This window comes from Neolamprologus multifasciatus, chromosome 12 (assembly GCF_963576455.1).
Source record: "Neolamprologus multifasciatus chromosome 12, fNeoMul1.2, whole genome shotgun sequence".
NCBI lineage: Eukaryota > Metazoa > Chordata > Actinopteri > Cichliformes > Cichlidae > Neolamprologus > Neolamprologus multifasciatus.
The window spans coordinates 27831881-27847102 of NC_140450.1; the positions used below are offsets into that span (position 1 = coordinate 27831881).

Here is a 15222-nt window from a genome sequence, read left to right on the forward strand (position 1 = left end):
ATATTGTATTTCTGCTTTTTATAGGATTTGTGCTTAATATAGTATTTCTGCTTTTTATAGTATTTGTGCTTAATATAGTATTTCTGCTTTTTATAGTATTTGTGCTTAATATAGTATTTCTGCTTTTAATAGGATTTGTGCTTAATGTAGTATTTCTGTTTTTTATAGGATTTGTGCTTAATATAGTATTTCTGCTTTTTGTAGTATTTCTGCAAAATTATAGTATTTCTGCTTTTTATAGTATTTGTGCTTAATATAGTATTTCTGCTTTTCATAGTACTTGTGCTTAATATAGTATTTCTGCTTTTTATAGGATTTGTGCTTAATATAGTATTTCTGCTTTTTATAGGATTTGTGCTTAATATAGTATTTCTGCTTTTTATAGTATTTGTGCTTAATATAGTATTTCTACTAAATGTAGTATTTATGCTTAATCATACTATTTCTATATATTACTGCCAGGTCCCCAGGCAGCCAATCCTCTGTGACGACTGAGACATTCAAATTTACAAATCAGAGCCTGCACGGCTTCCCAGCCAGCCAATCATATGTGAGGTCTTCCGTTTCTTCTCTCGTCATATCTCAGCAACGGTTGTACAAAGAGCAATGAAAATCGCAGTCAAAGTACACCAAAGTCCGCTGATTCACCCAGTACAACAATTATGCTTCTAGTCTACCTAGTTTTTGAGTTACACGACGTTTTGTAACTCCAAAAAACGGCGTTTTTCGCCTCGCACCGCAATCTAATTCTGACTGCTCATCACCCTGTTTTCCAGGTGCCCACTCTCTTTCCCAGTGGCGCAGTTGGTAATGACACAGTTCTGGAACCCAAAGGTCGTGGGTTCAATCCCACCTTGGTCAAGATGTTTTTTTCCCTACAAATTAATACACTATCACAGACCAGTAATTCATATTCATCATTTATTACAATTCTGCAAACTTTTATGATTTTACCAGCTTTTCTAATATGGACCTCAGATTCTTGTTAACACTCCATGGCACAAATACTGTTCCCTTTAGGCTCTGTGTATGTGTGTGTGTATCAATATTTCTCCCATTTTAAATTATTACTCCTCCATAATTGTATTTCTGTTAAATCAAACTACTTTTACTACATCTTAGTACTTCTGCTCAATCATAGTATTTCTACTAAATCATAGCATATTTTGCAAAATCATGGTTTTTGTGCCAAATCATAACATTTGTGTTATGTTATAGTATTACTACTAAGTGGAGGAATTTCTGTCATGTTACAGTATATGTGCTGATTACAGTATTTCTGCTAAATCATAGTATTTCTACTATATTATATTTTTCTTTCTAAATATAGCATTTCTGCTATATAATTGTATTTCTGCTATGTTATAATATTTGTGCTAAACTAGAGTATTTGTGCTGAAACACAGTATTTCTACCAAATGATAGTATTTCTGTCAAATTATAGTATTTGTGCTAAAACAAAGTATTAATTTAAAATTACAATATTCATAGTTCATCACAGTGTCTCTGGTAAATCACAGTATTTCTGCTATGTTGTACTATTTTTCTAAATCATAGTGTTTCTGTAATGTTTAAGTATTTTTGGCTAAATATATTCTTTCTTTTATCTTACACTATTTCTCTTAAATTCTTGTATATTTGAGAAGTTATCATGTTTCTGGTAAGTTACAATATTTCTGCCAAGTTCTGCTATGCTATTGTATTTCTGCCAAGTATTATGTTTCCTCTAAGATTTTGCAGTTCTGCTAAGTTATTACTTTTTAGCAAAGTTCCTTTGCTTCTGCAAAGTTTTTACAATTTCTGCAACTTTTCAGCTTTTTCAGCTAGTTTTAGCAGACAGCTTCAGCTTTAAAGCATCCACACTGCATTTTCGCAGGAAATGCAAATTTTTCTAGTTCTTTATTATACTTTATTCTGGTTGCTTCCGTACGTTTTTTGCCGCTTAACTACTCCCTCAGTTTTCATGCTATTTTCACCGTTCAAACTTTCAAATTCTGCTCTTTCTGCTAATGTAGGCTATGACTCTTGGTGCTCATAACTTCTATACTTTTTGAGATATTGAATTTTTTGCCAATTTCTTCCATATTATCAGTCTGGTCACTAGTTTTCCTTGCCCGGTTGAGCTGTGTTTTAGCTCAGTGAGATGAGCAGCCGTTCTCAGACTGGGAAGCCTGGGTTCAAATCCCGCTTATGGCAACATTTCTTTCAGTTACCAATTCAACTTATTTAACTCTTTTCAACACAAATTTCAGCTTTTTCACCCCTTTTCAGCAAAATTTTCAGTTTTTTTTCAGAAAAAACTGAAAAAACTCAAAATTTTCAGAATTTTCACCTCTTTTTAGCACAAATCTAATCTGTTTTCAGAAAGAAAACTCTTTTGAGCAGAAATTCTGCTGATTCATCTCTTTTCAGCGCAATGTTCTGCTTCTTTCCATCTTTTCTGCAGAAATTCTGCTCATTCACCTCTTCTGCAGAATTTTCAGCCTTTTCACCTCTTATCAGCACAATTCTCAGCAGCTTCTGCTAATTTCAGCAGAATTGTCAATCTGTCCACCTCTTCTTTGTGAGAATGAGTTTGGCTCAGTGAGATGAGTAGCCGCCTTGAAACCAGAAGGGCTGGGTTCAAATCGTGCTCAGCGCAGTGTTTTTTTTCAACTTTTTCAGCAGACATCTTCAGCGTTAAGGCATCCACACAGCATTTTCGCAGGAAATGCAAATTTTTCTAGTTCTTATTATTATTTTCCTTTTTCTGCCTGAAATTTTACAGCAAAACTCACCCCACAGTTTTGAGACAAGGGTTACATATGTTATATCATTTTGTGCGGCTGGGTCTGGACTAGTATGCTATGACTTTTGGTGTTTATGACTTTTATAGTTTTTTAAATATTTAGATTTTAGTGCAAATTTTGGCCCATTTCTAGGCCCATGAGAAGGATTCAACTTTTGGCCCCATAGAAACAGATTTCAAACTTCATTTGTGGTGTGTTGGCTCTCTCTAGTGGTATGTCGGGAGTGGTACGGCCTGTCGACCCATATTTGGATTACCGTAATGACGACAATATCAACAGCGCGCACAGCGTAGCTGCTTTCAGGAACCATTGGAATTTTTAAGGTTGCGCGAACCATTGAATAGTTACGGTAACCGCAAGGGTGTATGCTTGGTGGAAAACTCCATATCCCACAATTCATAGCACACCTCTACAGAGTCAAACAATGGCGGCCACCACTTCGTTTTATATGTGTTTTATTAGTGTTTCTAGGTCACAAAATAAACTTTTAAGATATTTTCAGACGAGAATGTAGGTGTGTAAACTTCAAATAGCTGCTCGTTTTGTCAAGACGAGACATATTAGCAACAGTTCTCTTACCTGTTGCTGCTAGCCGGCTAGCTAGCTAGCGCGCTAGCATCCGGGCTTCGCTTACAGTGAGCCGGCTCTAACTCCTTTCACCTCCCCGATCGCTCGCAAACAGTCTGTGTCTCAGTGGACTTATTTTTCGTTTATATGGGCCGATGATGCTGGTCGATGTGGGAAAAATAACTGAGTTGTTTGGTGGTGGCTAACGCGGAGCTACAACAGAGGGCAGCTAGCCACCGGTGTATGTCTCGTTCCCTTCGTATGCGGGGAAAGAGACTTATGATTGACCGGTGGTGGCTAACACGGAGCTCAATCGTGGATAAGGGAAACCGAAGGCAGGAGCGTGAGGTGAACTGAATTTCAGGTAAGAAGTTATGAACTGCACTCTATTTCGGTCAGATATAAACCGAGTTTAGGTGTAGTTTATTTTCGTTGTGCTGACTTTTTTCAATCACTTACAATAACTCATACTGCGTGCTAGCTAGCACGACGGAGGTTCAGCTGTGTGCGCAAAGTTACTGATGTTGAACTTTATGACAGCCTCCCCTGTCATTCTCTCGCCTGTTGAAACTTCAATCATGAAACTGATCAATGATCGGCTTTTCTCTCTTGTTTGTTTATCTCGCTAAACAACAGCAGCACGTTTAGATGTCCATACTGAATCATCAGAGGTGAACTTGTGATGGAGAAACAAGTTTACCTTTTAGGTGACATGAATGAGTTGAAGGGAAGTTATGAACTGTTTCTGAGAGATGAATAACACAATATCCTTTTTTGTGTAGCTGACAGCTGGTAACTGTGCAGGGACGGATCTAGCAAAGCTTTTGCCAGGGGGCCAGGTAGGGCATTAACAGGGAAAGGGGGGCACAAAGATATACTTTTCTTTCTTACTCTCATATAAAATATTTAGCTTTTATTAAATAGTTATCTGAATCTTACAACCAAAGTTTGTATAATAATACACAAGATTGGCTGTAGACCATTGTTAATCATTCAGAACACTGTGTAAAAATAACAAAAAACAAAAAGTGAATGCAAAAGTGCACAAATATTTATTTTACGTGTTTGATGTGTGTGGCGGGGCGTGGTCTGCAGTGCCGATGCAGAGCCGATGCTCTCGGCTGGTTTTTTTTTTTTGTATGTGTCGGGCTGTGAGATGAAAAGCTACAGCCGGTGCACAGCAAAATTAAGATGATTTTGTCATTATCCAAACTCTTATGGGTGCAACTGTATGGGCAATATTTTTTTCAGAAATAACATTTGGTAACTTGTACTATAAAAAATGCCACAATAACAAAAATAATGATGCAAGCTTTTGAGATGATGTTTTATTTTATTTGTTAACAGCAATGAAAGATAATGGATACTACTATGCTGGCCAGATCATGGCAATGTCAATTGCCCATGGGGGACAGAGTCCATGTTTCTGGTCTGAACTCTTGTATGAGTGTCTTCAAAAGGGTCCAGACAATGTAAAGGTCAGCACTGATCATATTACTGATGAGGAAACAAGGTCACAAGTGCAGTCGGTGAGCATATTTTCCTTTGGTTCTTTCAATTTCATTGTAAGTCTTTTTTTGCTTGTCCAACATTTTTACTAACACTTTCCTAATTTTTCTTGCCTGAGTCCTGCACCTTTCTAGTAAAAGATCAAACATTTTAATGGCTACAAGAAGGAAGAACTAAAAATGTGTGTGGCAGGTTATGGTTCTGTTGGTTACTGCCCAAGAAACTCCAAGTTTCAATTTTCAGAATTTAATGATTGGACTTGTTTTCCAGCTTAATAACTTATACCTCAGCCTCCTGATCGGTTATGGGGTTTCATAGGGTTAATGTTGTGAGATCATTATTCTATGTAACTTAGTTTTCCTTATATTTTTAGGTTAAAGAACATGACCCCCTTCGCAGTATATTCTTATAGTATGTTAGACAAAATGTCTCAGTATATTTTGGTAGTAGGATAGACAAAAGTTCAAGTATATCTTTGGGGATTAAAAAGAATGTGACCATCTTTGGGTTCTGTTAGACAGGTGGGCGCCGCCATTTATCTGCTGTGAATGTTTTACACTGTTTTCTTGTCATGTCAGACTGCTTAAATCATTTCTGAGAATGTTGCGTGCGAAGGACCTTGTGCCGATAATAGCAGAAACAGACCACATTCTGTGCCCCCACTCTTGTAGGGAGTAGAAAGACAGGGAGCCCGAGGTCATAACTTAGGCGCCATGACAGATAAGGGACTGTGAATGTTTAGGTTTACGACCAGGTGGGGGCCAGTGGAAAGTATAAAAAGCTGTGTAACACATCACCATTTTGAGACTTGCTGTGACCCTCTCATGCATCTCTCCCCATCCGGATGGTTTATGCTCATTGTGTGAAAATTGTATGGAAATAAAGGATTGTTGATTGAGCATGTATACACCGAGTATTGTCCTTCCTTCAGCCCAAAGATTCAAAGAATTGGGAGATTTCAACAACTTGGTGCCGGTGACCCGGATCTTTTGGTGTGCTGAGGAAGGGCAGATTTGGCCTGTGGTGAGATCGTGGGGCGAGGCGAACAGAGGACGGTCCAAATATAAAAAGGTAAGCACAGCCTGTTGTATTATGAATACAAAATGTGCATATTGGGCTTTCCAAATTAATCTGTTCGCTGAGTTACACATATTTTCACATTAAATTGTCGGTGTCTGGTTTTCTAGCAAGAATACTAAAACCACTCTACGTTGAGACTAGAATTCCAGTGTGTCATAGGAACTGCCTCTAGCAAGATACTAATCACATTCTACGTTGAGACTAGGGCGCAGCCCACTTTACCCTAACATAATTAATTTTGTCTAAAACTGGCTTCTGTTGCAAGAAATGGGGAAAAGCTTCCAAAACGCGGCCAAAGTGTAGAATATGAAATAGAGGTGAAATAGAGTCTGGCTTGTGGTGCGCTTGCATTTTTCAAAGGTGAGCTCAGAGGTTTCTGTGTGTGTTTCTGCTGGTGAGACGCGCTTGTGGTGTTTCTGTGTATTACTGCTGATGAGACGCGCTTGCTGTGTTTCTGTGTGTGAAATATGAACATGGTGACAGTGACGGTTGATGTGTGAATGGGAGGACATTAGAGCAAAGACACATTTTAGGATCAAAGGTTGATGCCTAGTGGACCTGTGGAAATTGGTTTTGTTCATGGTGTGGCAACCCCCCTGCCTGTGGACGCGCAGTCAGGTCCAGCGGCGTCTGGTTAGCTGAGGTGGTGACTTGGGAACTGAGGACTCCCGCATAGCTACAGAATAATACTGAAAACATTTGTGTAATCACGGGTTTACATTTATTCTGGACTAGAACATAGAACAAGACACATTTTGCGAACAAAGGTTGAGTTCTAAGAATAGTAAGAGAAAAAGGTTAAATAAGGTTAAAAAGGTTAAAAAAGGTTGTATTCCTCGTTTCAGTGGTTGAAATTGTTGTTTGCCTGTCCCCTGACGAGTGTTAAATTAAATAAAGAGGGTATTTGGAGCCACATAGAGATAGACGGGCTGAATTGGGTGTATTACTCTGTGGTTTTAAAAAATAAATAAATAAATAAAAAAGGAGAGAGAGGAAGAGAGTTGGAGGTGTGTAGTGTGTGTGAAAGCGCCTTTAGAGTCGGCGTCTCGTCAGAAGTACGGGAGTCAATTAAAGTAACAGAATAATTTGTGTCTAAAAGTGTGTGTTTGTGGTGTGCAGAAAATGCGGCAGGAGGTCGTGTCGCGAATTGTTGCAAACTGTGAAGTCAATTGGGGGGTTTTAATTTGGTTTTATTTTTATGGGAAGAGAAACTGCGGTATCCAGTCCGTGGCGCAGTTTGAATAAATCGTGAGGCAAATGTGGCGCGATCTGAAGATCGTGAGCCTAATTGTCCTAGTTAGGTTAAGGTGTATAAGAGCGGACGGCACCCGCTCTTTGTTCTGATTAGGGCGTTGTCCTGAATCAGCAGAAGTGTCTCGCAGAAGTTTGTATGGGACTGCGAGAAGTATGAAGTGTGTGTGAGCCAGCCTCGAGGGGCGGGTTCACAGGCGGAACGAACGAGGAGTAAAATGTGCGTGTGTGTGAGAGAGAAAGAAAGGTGGGGGCGAGTGACCAGCCTGCGAGTGTGTGTGAATTCCTTGATGACAAATAGGGAGACAAAGTAGATTAGTTGATTTTCTGTGAAACAATAATAGTCAAGAAATCATAGTGATCAAATAGGAGAAAATGAACTAAAGTAAATGAAGCAAATTAAAAGTGGATTAGCGTCAAAGTAATGATAAATAAATTGATCAAACTAATAGTGACATTTAAAGGTGATCAAGTATTCAAGGATGAATGGAGAATTTGATTACTGACTGTATGAGAGCTGTTGGGGTGAGAGGAAAATGAGGTTGGAGGAGTGAATTAACAGGTTAATGTGTGGGTGTAAAACAATGAGGTAAAAAAGAAAATGATGAAAACAAAGAAAATAAAAAGTGTGGAAGTGTGAGTAGGGAAATTGTCTCCAACTGGGGGAAGCAGTGACACTACAGGTCACCTTCTTCCCCTGCTGGACACAAAACAAAAACATAATTTGGAGTGTTGTGGATGAAAAGAATTAATAACAACATCAAGAAGATTTTTTGTGTTTGTGGTTAAGATCAAATAAAAATTTCATTTTTGGGGTTTGAAGTCAGTAGAGGTCAAAACAAAATAAGTAGAGATGTGTTGCTTTAGGAGTGATGAAAACATATGCAGTCACAGTGAATAATGAAAGTCTCTCAGTCTGTCGTTTACAGGTGGGGAACGGACCTGGATCAATTCTCCACGGGCAGCAGTCGGAAGAAAATTGTAGGTTAAAATCATTAGAAAAATAAAATAAAATAGAAACACCCAGCCAGAATTTTTGGCTGAATTGTTTTGCAGCTTCCCGTCCTCATCCTGAACAAGCAAGCTCCAAGGAAGCTAATCTCTCCCTGAAGACACCGAGTGCAGTTCCAGAAAGCACGAGCATGAACATCAACAGTGGACAGCAGTCCAAAGAGACAATACCAGAGTTCTGAGCAGAGAGGTCCAGCAGCACTATGGGCAAACGACATCAGAAAGAGAAGATCCACCATCTAGATTGGATGGATGGAGATGCGTTTCCAGCAAGCTGCAACCTCACTGTGTGTGAAGGACTTTTGAGAAGACTGTCTGAGTTTGACATTTGCCATGTTTGGAACGAGATGGCAATGAAAGAGACAGTGGGACAAAGAGATACACGGGACAAAGCTGAAAAGAACTGACTGCCATTGGACAGAAAAGTGGGAGAGAAGAACGGAGAGAAAGGAGCAGAAGAGAACTGAGGCTGCTGTTTTAGTTTGGGGAATCAAATTGGGTTAAGGAATCCAGGGAGACAAACGACTGCCTGGAAGTGGAGGATTGACACAGTGTCCAGACCACCACAAAAGGGGGAGGAAGACAAGCACTGAGGTATGCAAGAGTACTGTTAGAAAAATGGAAAGAGACACCACACATGCACATAATATGCACTAGAGATAACACAAAATCATACACAAAGTCGCACACATCCAAAGAGGGTACTTTTAGAAGGGGTTAACAACACACAGTGTGGTTGCCGATGGTAACCTGCAAGCATTTGGGGTTTAGCTGTGCCTGACTATGACAGAGTTTTTCATTTAGATGTTTCTGAAACAGAATTTGGAGTGAAAAAAATTAATTCATTGTTTCAGAAAAAAGGGAGAAGGTACATAAAAGGATACATAGAAATAGAAAATGTATTAACCCGACTAACACACACACACACACACACGTAATGAAACTCATTAGGATCAAAAACTATTTTAAGTAGGTAATATTGTTACTATCATCCTGTCTGGTTTATTGAGTGGGTTGAGAAGTGATACATAGATGACTGAATCAGTATTATTTTGGGGAAGATGATAGCAGGGGTGAACAGAATCCTGCAGCCAGAGTTTAAAAGAGTGAAACTAGCAGATTTTTTGGTTTTGTTTTGTTTTGATTTTGTTTCTGAAGTATGGGGAACCAAGTTTTAGATTTGGTGTTTTCTCACCTATAAGAGAAAGAAAGAAGATTCTGTGACAAGTCCTAAGACCGGGCTTCTGTATTTTTATTTACTTTTGTTTTTCAGTTTTATCTTTTATTTTTCATTTAATTTTTATTTTTTGAACAGTGCACTGATTTTTGTTTGTGAATTTCTTTTCTTTAAGCAGATCTGCACGTCGGGAATTAAAAGCGCTACACGTCGTCGAGAAAATTGTTGCAAGTGAGTTTCTCCACATTAAAATGGGCTCTGGAGAAAGCCACTTATTTGGGACAATTAGAAAATGAGAGTCCCTGCCTAAAAAGGATTCAGCGAGGTAATCCGACCTAAAGTTCTTCTTTTTCTTTTTGAAATGACGTCATTTTGCTGAGGGTGGAAATCAAATGCGGCGATGGTTTCCACTATCAGCAAAGAAAGAAAGAATGGATGAATGAATGAATGAATGGAAATAAAAACAAACTGACTGACCGGTAAAAGCTGACAAGACTTGACCACGACTCAAAGTTAACCTCCACCTAGACAGGCCAAAAGGGTGGATGAATTTATGTGTTTCTTTTTACAGGAGCAGAAAGAGGACAGCAACATCTGAGGTGGCGTGAGCTTTGGCCGTACCGATTTAACTTGTAAAGGCCACTTTCTGTGTTTGTGAATCTACCAGGGGTGTTATTCATGGGCTTGTGTTGCTCACAGAGATTACTGTGAGAAAGTGTGTATACATCTGCGCAGCGCTAACATTTGCATTTTCTTTTCTACAGCATTACAGTTCTTCATGTGATTTGATGATGTGATTTATAACAGGACAATTGGTTGATGTTTGTTTCTCTACTACAGGATTGATGATGCTGTTGCACTGTGTTGTTGGGAAAATGTTGAAGGTTACTTTGACGATGTGAATAACGTGAGAAATTTCCTGTATTGAAACCAGTGTCATTCCTTTTACAGCAGGCTTAATTTTATGGCCTTTTACGGCACCTCTGGAACCTATCGACCTGCGCCTGACCACCAGGATTGTCTATGTGTGCTCCTAATGTCTATTTTTTCTTAAAGAATGGATGTAGAGGATTCAGCAGAAAACAGACAAGTGACATGAGGAAACAAATAAGATGCAGTGTTGATGGAATAGTTGAATATGAACTCATTAGCTAGCCACTACTGAGCTCATAGTGATAAAATGGGTGGAGTGACATTATTTAAGGGAAGTCACAGATTAAATTGTGGAATAAATTGGGATGATTCATGATTTGGGACAAATTATGGTAATAATAGTGATTTAATGATTGGAGAAAACCTGCACATGATACTTGTCTTTTATGCTGAATACTTTATCACTCTTATGATCTACAGTTGGTTGCAAATGTGAAGTTTGATTTACCAGATTTGTCTTCCAGGATACAGGCTCCAGGTGGAGCTGGGAATTAAATAAGCTGAACATGTAACTGCTGATTAATGTTTTTACACAGGGTTACAGGTTGGCGTATGGCTGCTCCAAGTGGGGAACCCTGGAGATTGTTTTAAAGAGAATGTGCAACATTCTTGTACATGTCTCATTGGGGAGTTGATACATGGTGGAAGCCATGTGGGGAGAGGAGTGTTATTTTTTAATCTGTAGATGTCGTGAGCTGCCATGACGAGAAGGAGTGGCTGAGAGGATCGTCCACAAGATGGGAGCTGAGGCCAGGAGAGAAGCTTCAGGAGGATCAGAGATCATCTTCAGCACAGCAGACATCACACAGAGAGCTGTGCTACTGAGCTTCCAGGAGATTGAGAGGAGACTTCCCACAGCAGGATTTTAAATAAAATGAGAGATTCATCGTTGACATTGAGGAAGACAACTAAGGTGTACGACGTGCTCTGCCTTAAATCTTCAGCAGCGTTGGACGTGACAACTCGAGGGATGGAGAGAGCGTGCCAAGCTCTAAAAGTGACAGCGCAGAGGAAATCCTGCGATGGAATTGTGTTTCTGTGTGAAGCACAAATACTAGGAGACTGGGAAAGAGTTGACACCACATTGCAACCCTAGAATGTATGTTGTAAGTGATCTCTCTAAAGAGAGATCAAAGGGGGAATTGTGAGATCATTATTCTATGTAACTTAGTTTTCCTTATATTTTTAGGTTAAAGAACATGACCCCCTTCGCAGTATATTCTTATAGTATGTTAGACAAAATGTCTCAGTATATTTTGGTAGTAGGATAGACAAAAGTTCAAGTATATCTTTGGGGATTAAAAAGAATGTGACCATCTTTGGGTTCTGTTAGACAGGTGGGCGCCGCCATTTATCTGCTGTGAATGTTTTACACCGTTTTCTTGTCATGTCAGACTGCTTAAATCATTTCTGAGAATGTTGCGTGCGAAGGACCTTGTGCCGATAACAGCAGAAACAGACCACATTCTGTGCCCCCACTCTTGTAGGGAGTAGAAAGACAGGGAGCCCGAGGTCATAACTTAGGCGCCATGACAGATAAGGGACTGTGAATATTTAGGTTTACGACCAGGTGGGGGCCAGTGGAAAGTATAAAAAGCTGTGTAACACATCACCATTTTGAGACTTGCTGTGACCCTCTCATGCATCTCTCCCCATCCGGATGGTTTATGCTCATTGTGTGAAAATTGTATGGAAATAAAGGATTGTTGATTGAGCATGTATACACCGAGTATTGTCCTTCCTTCAGCCCAAAGATTCAAAGAATTGGGAGATTTCAACAATGTACTAATTAAACACTGAAGCTATTAGTTTTGTATGTTCTACTAAATAGTAGAGTCAAATAATTAATTTTTTAATTTCCTCATATTGTTTTTCGATCATACAGGCCGAGAATGATCTACAGCTGCAAGATGCAGTTGCACAGGCAGCCAGCTTGATCAGTCTTGCTGGTCACAATGTTTGCATAACACTTCAAAACAAACAAGAAACTGCTTTGGATCCGGCTCACTGGTATGTCCTTCAACGGACCCGTGCACCTTTTGAAAGGTATGTCTAAACACATACTGTAATGGTAAAAAATTAAGCCTGTGTTACTAAAGTCATTGTGTTGTGAAACAATGGTATTACCCTATTTGGGTGGTACAGGTCTGTAGCGCTCCATTCTAGTACAGTTCATAACAAAACAGATATCTTTCATTCATGAAATTAAAATTCACATAAAATGTTGTATCTGTGCCAATGTAGGCATGTGTTCAAATATGTAAATAAAATAGATTCAAATTGAGTAGCATTTGGGTTGACTGTAGACTGACAGAAAAGTTATGCCAATGGAACAAGAGACCAGATGTATTTGAAAGCAATTTGTCACTTTTACTCCAATTCATGACTGGTCCCTGTGTATCATATTTCAGCTCAGTTGTTCCATGTATAGGCATTCTTTATCTGTATCTAAGACAGCCTGGCCCTGTAAGGGGAAAAGAATGTTCTTCACCTCTGATACAGCAGTCCACAGGAAAGTAAAATGTAATTAGTTCAGAAATGTCTCTTAATAAAACCTCTTGTTATGATACAGGTTCCAAATCCCATCAAATACAAATATAATAATAGTAATATAAAATACAATTTGATTTTGTTTTATTTGGCTAGGTTCAGAGATGGCTTGAGGTCTCTAGGTGTCCTAGATGCTCTACAGGCATACCCTCTTCAGATGAAGTGCCTTTTTGTGAAAGCTGGAATGGCTCTGAGAGCAACTGATATGGAGAATCTATTCCAGATCATTCACTCCGAACGAGGGAGTAATGAATTTCAAGATGAGTGCCGGACCCTGGCTTTCTGGCAAGACTATCTTCAGGAGGCAGAATGTGAGTTTACTGGTGGTCTCCACTAACTTCTTTTTTTGACATTGTGGTTTCACTGTATAGCCTAAATAAGCTTCATGTGTGTTTTTCAAATTACAGCTTAACTTTAAAAAATATACATATTTCACTTTTGATTTAATCTTTTGGTGATTTAATGTATCTGTACATCAATAGTCTTAGTCAGAATCTCATTATCATTTTGTATTTTTCTATCTTATAGTTGAAAATGATGTCTCTTTGGAAGATATTCTTGTTTTCTGCACTGGATGTGACAGCATACCAGCCCTGGGTTTTTCTCCAAAGCCAAGCCTTGAGTTCATCACTAACTGCAGATTTCCAGTGGCCAATACTTGTGAAAATATCCTTCGTATACCAGTTCATGCAGTGTACACTACTTTCAAATCAGACATGGATTTTGCTATACGGAATTCACCAGGATTTGGAAGAGCATGATGTGTTTTCTTAAGGATTGTTGACATGATGAGGATTTGGTTTTTTTTCTATTTTGCATATGCATTTTTTATTTTCTTGTTTTTTGTTAATGTTGTTAACCCCACATCAGAGTACACAGCAGTAGGACTGTAGAGCCTAAATAAGCTTCATGTGTGTCTTTCAAATTACAGCTTAAATACCAGTTCATGCAGTGTACACTACTTTCAAATCAGACATGGATTTGATAAGCCAAAGAGAATGGATGGAATAATTTTGTTTCAGTTTATACATGTGAGGCATTTTTTTGTTTTTTGATTGTAGTTAATTTGTTTTCCTGCTTATATGGCATGTTTTGTCTCTGATATGACCCATAGTAACATTACATTATTTAGCACCCCTGCAGTGAGCAAAATAATATGCCACAATCTCATTGTTATATAGAATTAAGTTTTCTCAAATGCTTCCTGTGTTCAACTATTCCACATAATGTGAATTTTCAAATGCCAACACTGGCAGCAAAGTTGTCTATGTATATATATATAGATTGTTTGGTTTTTTATTTCCTCTTTCATTTGTGTTTTTTTAAGACCAGCCCTATTACTGCAGAATATTATTTCCTTCTTCTGGGTACTGGAAATACACAAATAAAGTGTTCTGTGTTCCTAGTTTTTATGTAATTTGTGTCTTTAAAAAAGAGTTTAAAGAGTTTTAAAATGCATAACATATTTTATTTAATGAATGAATCATAATTCCTGTTTATTAACAGATACATTAGTACATTATACAATCATATGTAACATATACTGTAACATTTTGTACTGTGACAAGTATGGTTTGTCATGAAAGACAAGTGTAGTCTAAACACTTTATTTGTCTACTTTTATGATTTAAATGGCACAAGTGAATCTGAAGATAAAACCAGTCTTTTTACCTTACCTTACTTTTGCCTAAATAATAGTCTTGGACCCTTTTCAGTATCATGATATTTCACAATTTTTAGTGTCTGGCACTCAAATACATTTTTTAATTAACACAAACAAATTTACTAATAACTTAACTGAAGCATGTGGCATGCTGTCAAAAAAACTTCTATCCCATGATTTCCATCGTCACTCAAGGGGTCGATCTGCCTCAAGTCAGCCGTCAACTGCTGGTGATGGTAAGAACGATGTCTGAAGTGCATTTGACTGAGCGGTCTGTGATGCTAAGGAAGTTGCAACATTCCAACAGTCCACAGCTGCAGCGGGGAGTTATTTTCCATTGTCCTTAAGCTGTGATGGTTCCACTGATTTACAAATTCATCCACAGATCTGTTAATTCTTGTAAGATATACATGGTGAAGAGCCCTAATATGAAATGGGTCAGTGCTATCTAAAATCCCAACATTTTCCATAAAGAGGAAAAGGTCTTTAAAGTATGCTGACACAACTCTGTTTAGTTCACCCCACAATCTTTCAAGTCTTTGATTATGCACACTTCGTCCAACCATAAAGCTTCCTCTGTTTGGCCCTCGATGTTCAATCATAAACCATGCAATATCAATATTCTCACTGCCAGCATCACCCCTGACACATTGTGGGAGGCCAAAGAGATCAACGGCACTCTGGAAAAGTTG

The 15222-nt window shown here is 38.6% G+C and overlaps 1 protein-coding gene and 2 long non-coding RNA genes across 3 annotated transcripts in view; all 3 read left to right on the forward strand.

The window, feature by feature from the left end:
* Positions 1-15222, forward strand: part of LOC146507181 (uncharacterized) — a 224311-nt gene that overhangs the window by 67858 nt on the left and 141231 nt on the right. The window lies entirely within an intron of this gene.
* The window catches only part of LOC146507185 (uncharacterized), a 144708-nt gene that overhangs the window by 5243 nt on the left and 124243 nt on the right, over positions 1-15222 (forward strand). The window lies entirely within an intron of this gene.
* On the forward strand, positions 370-14303 carry LOC146507186 (G2/M phase-specific E3 ubiquitin-protein ligase-like). Its single transcript, XM_085180623.1, has 5 exons — positions 370-4889; positions 8024-8028; positions 12203-12363; positions 12964-13178; positions 13396-14303. Exons 1-5 carry the CDS (start codon positions 4706-4708, stop codon positions 13626-13628), a joined length of 798 nt encoding a protein of 265 aa, XP_085036749.1. The 5' UTR covers positions 370-4705; the 3' UTR covers positions 13629-14303.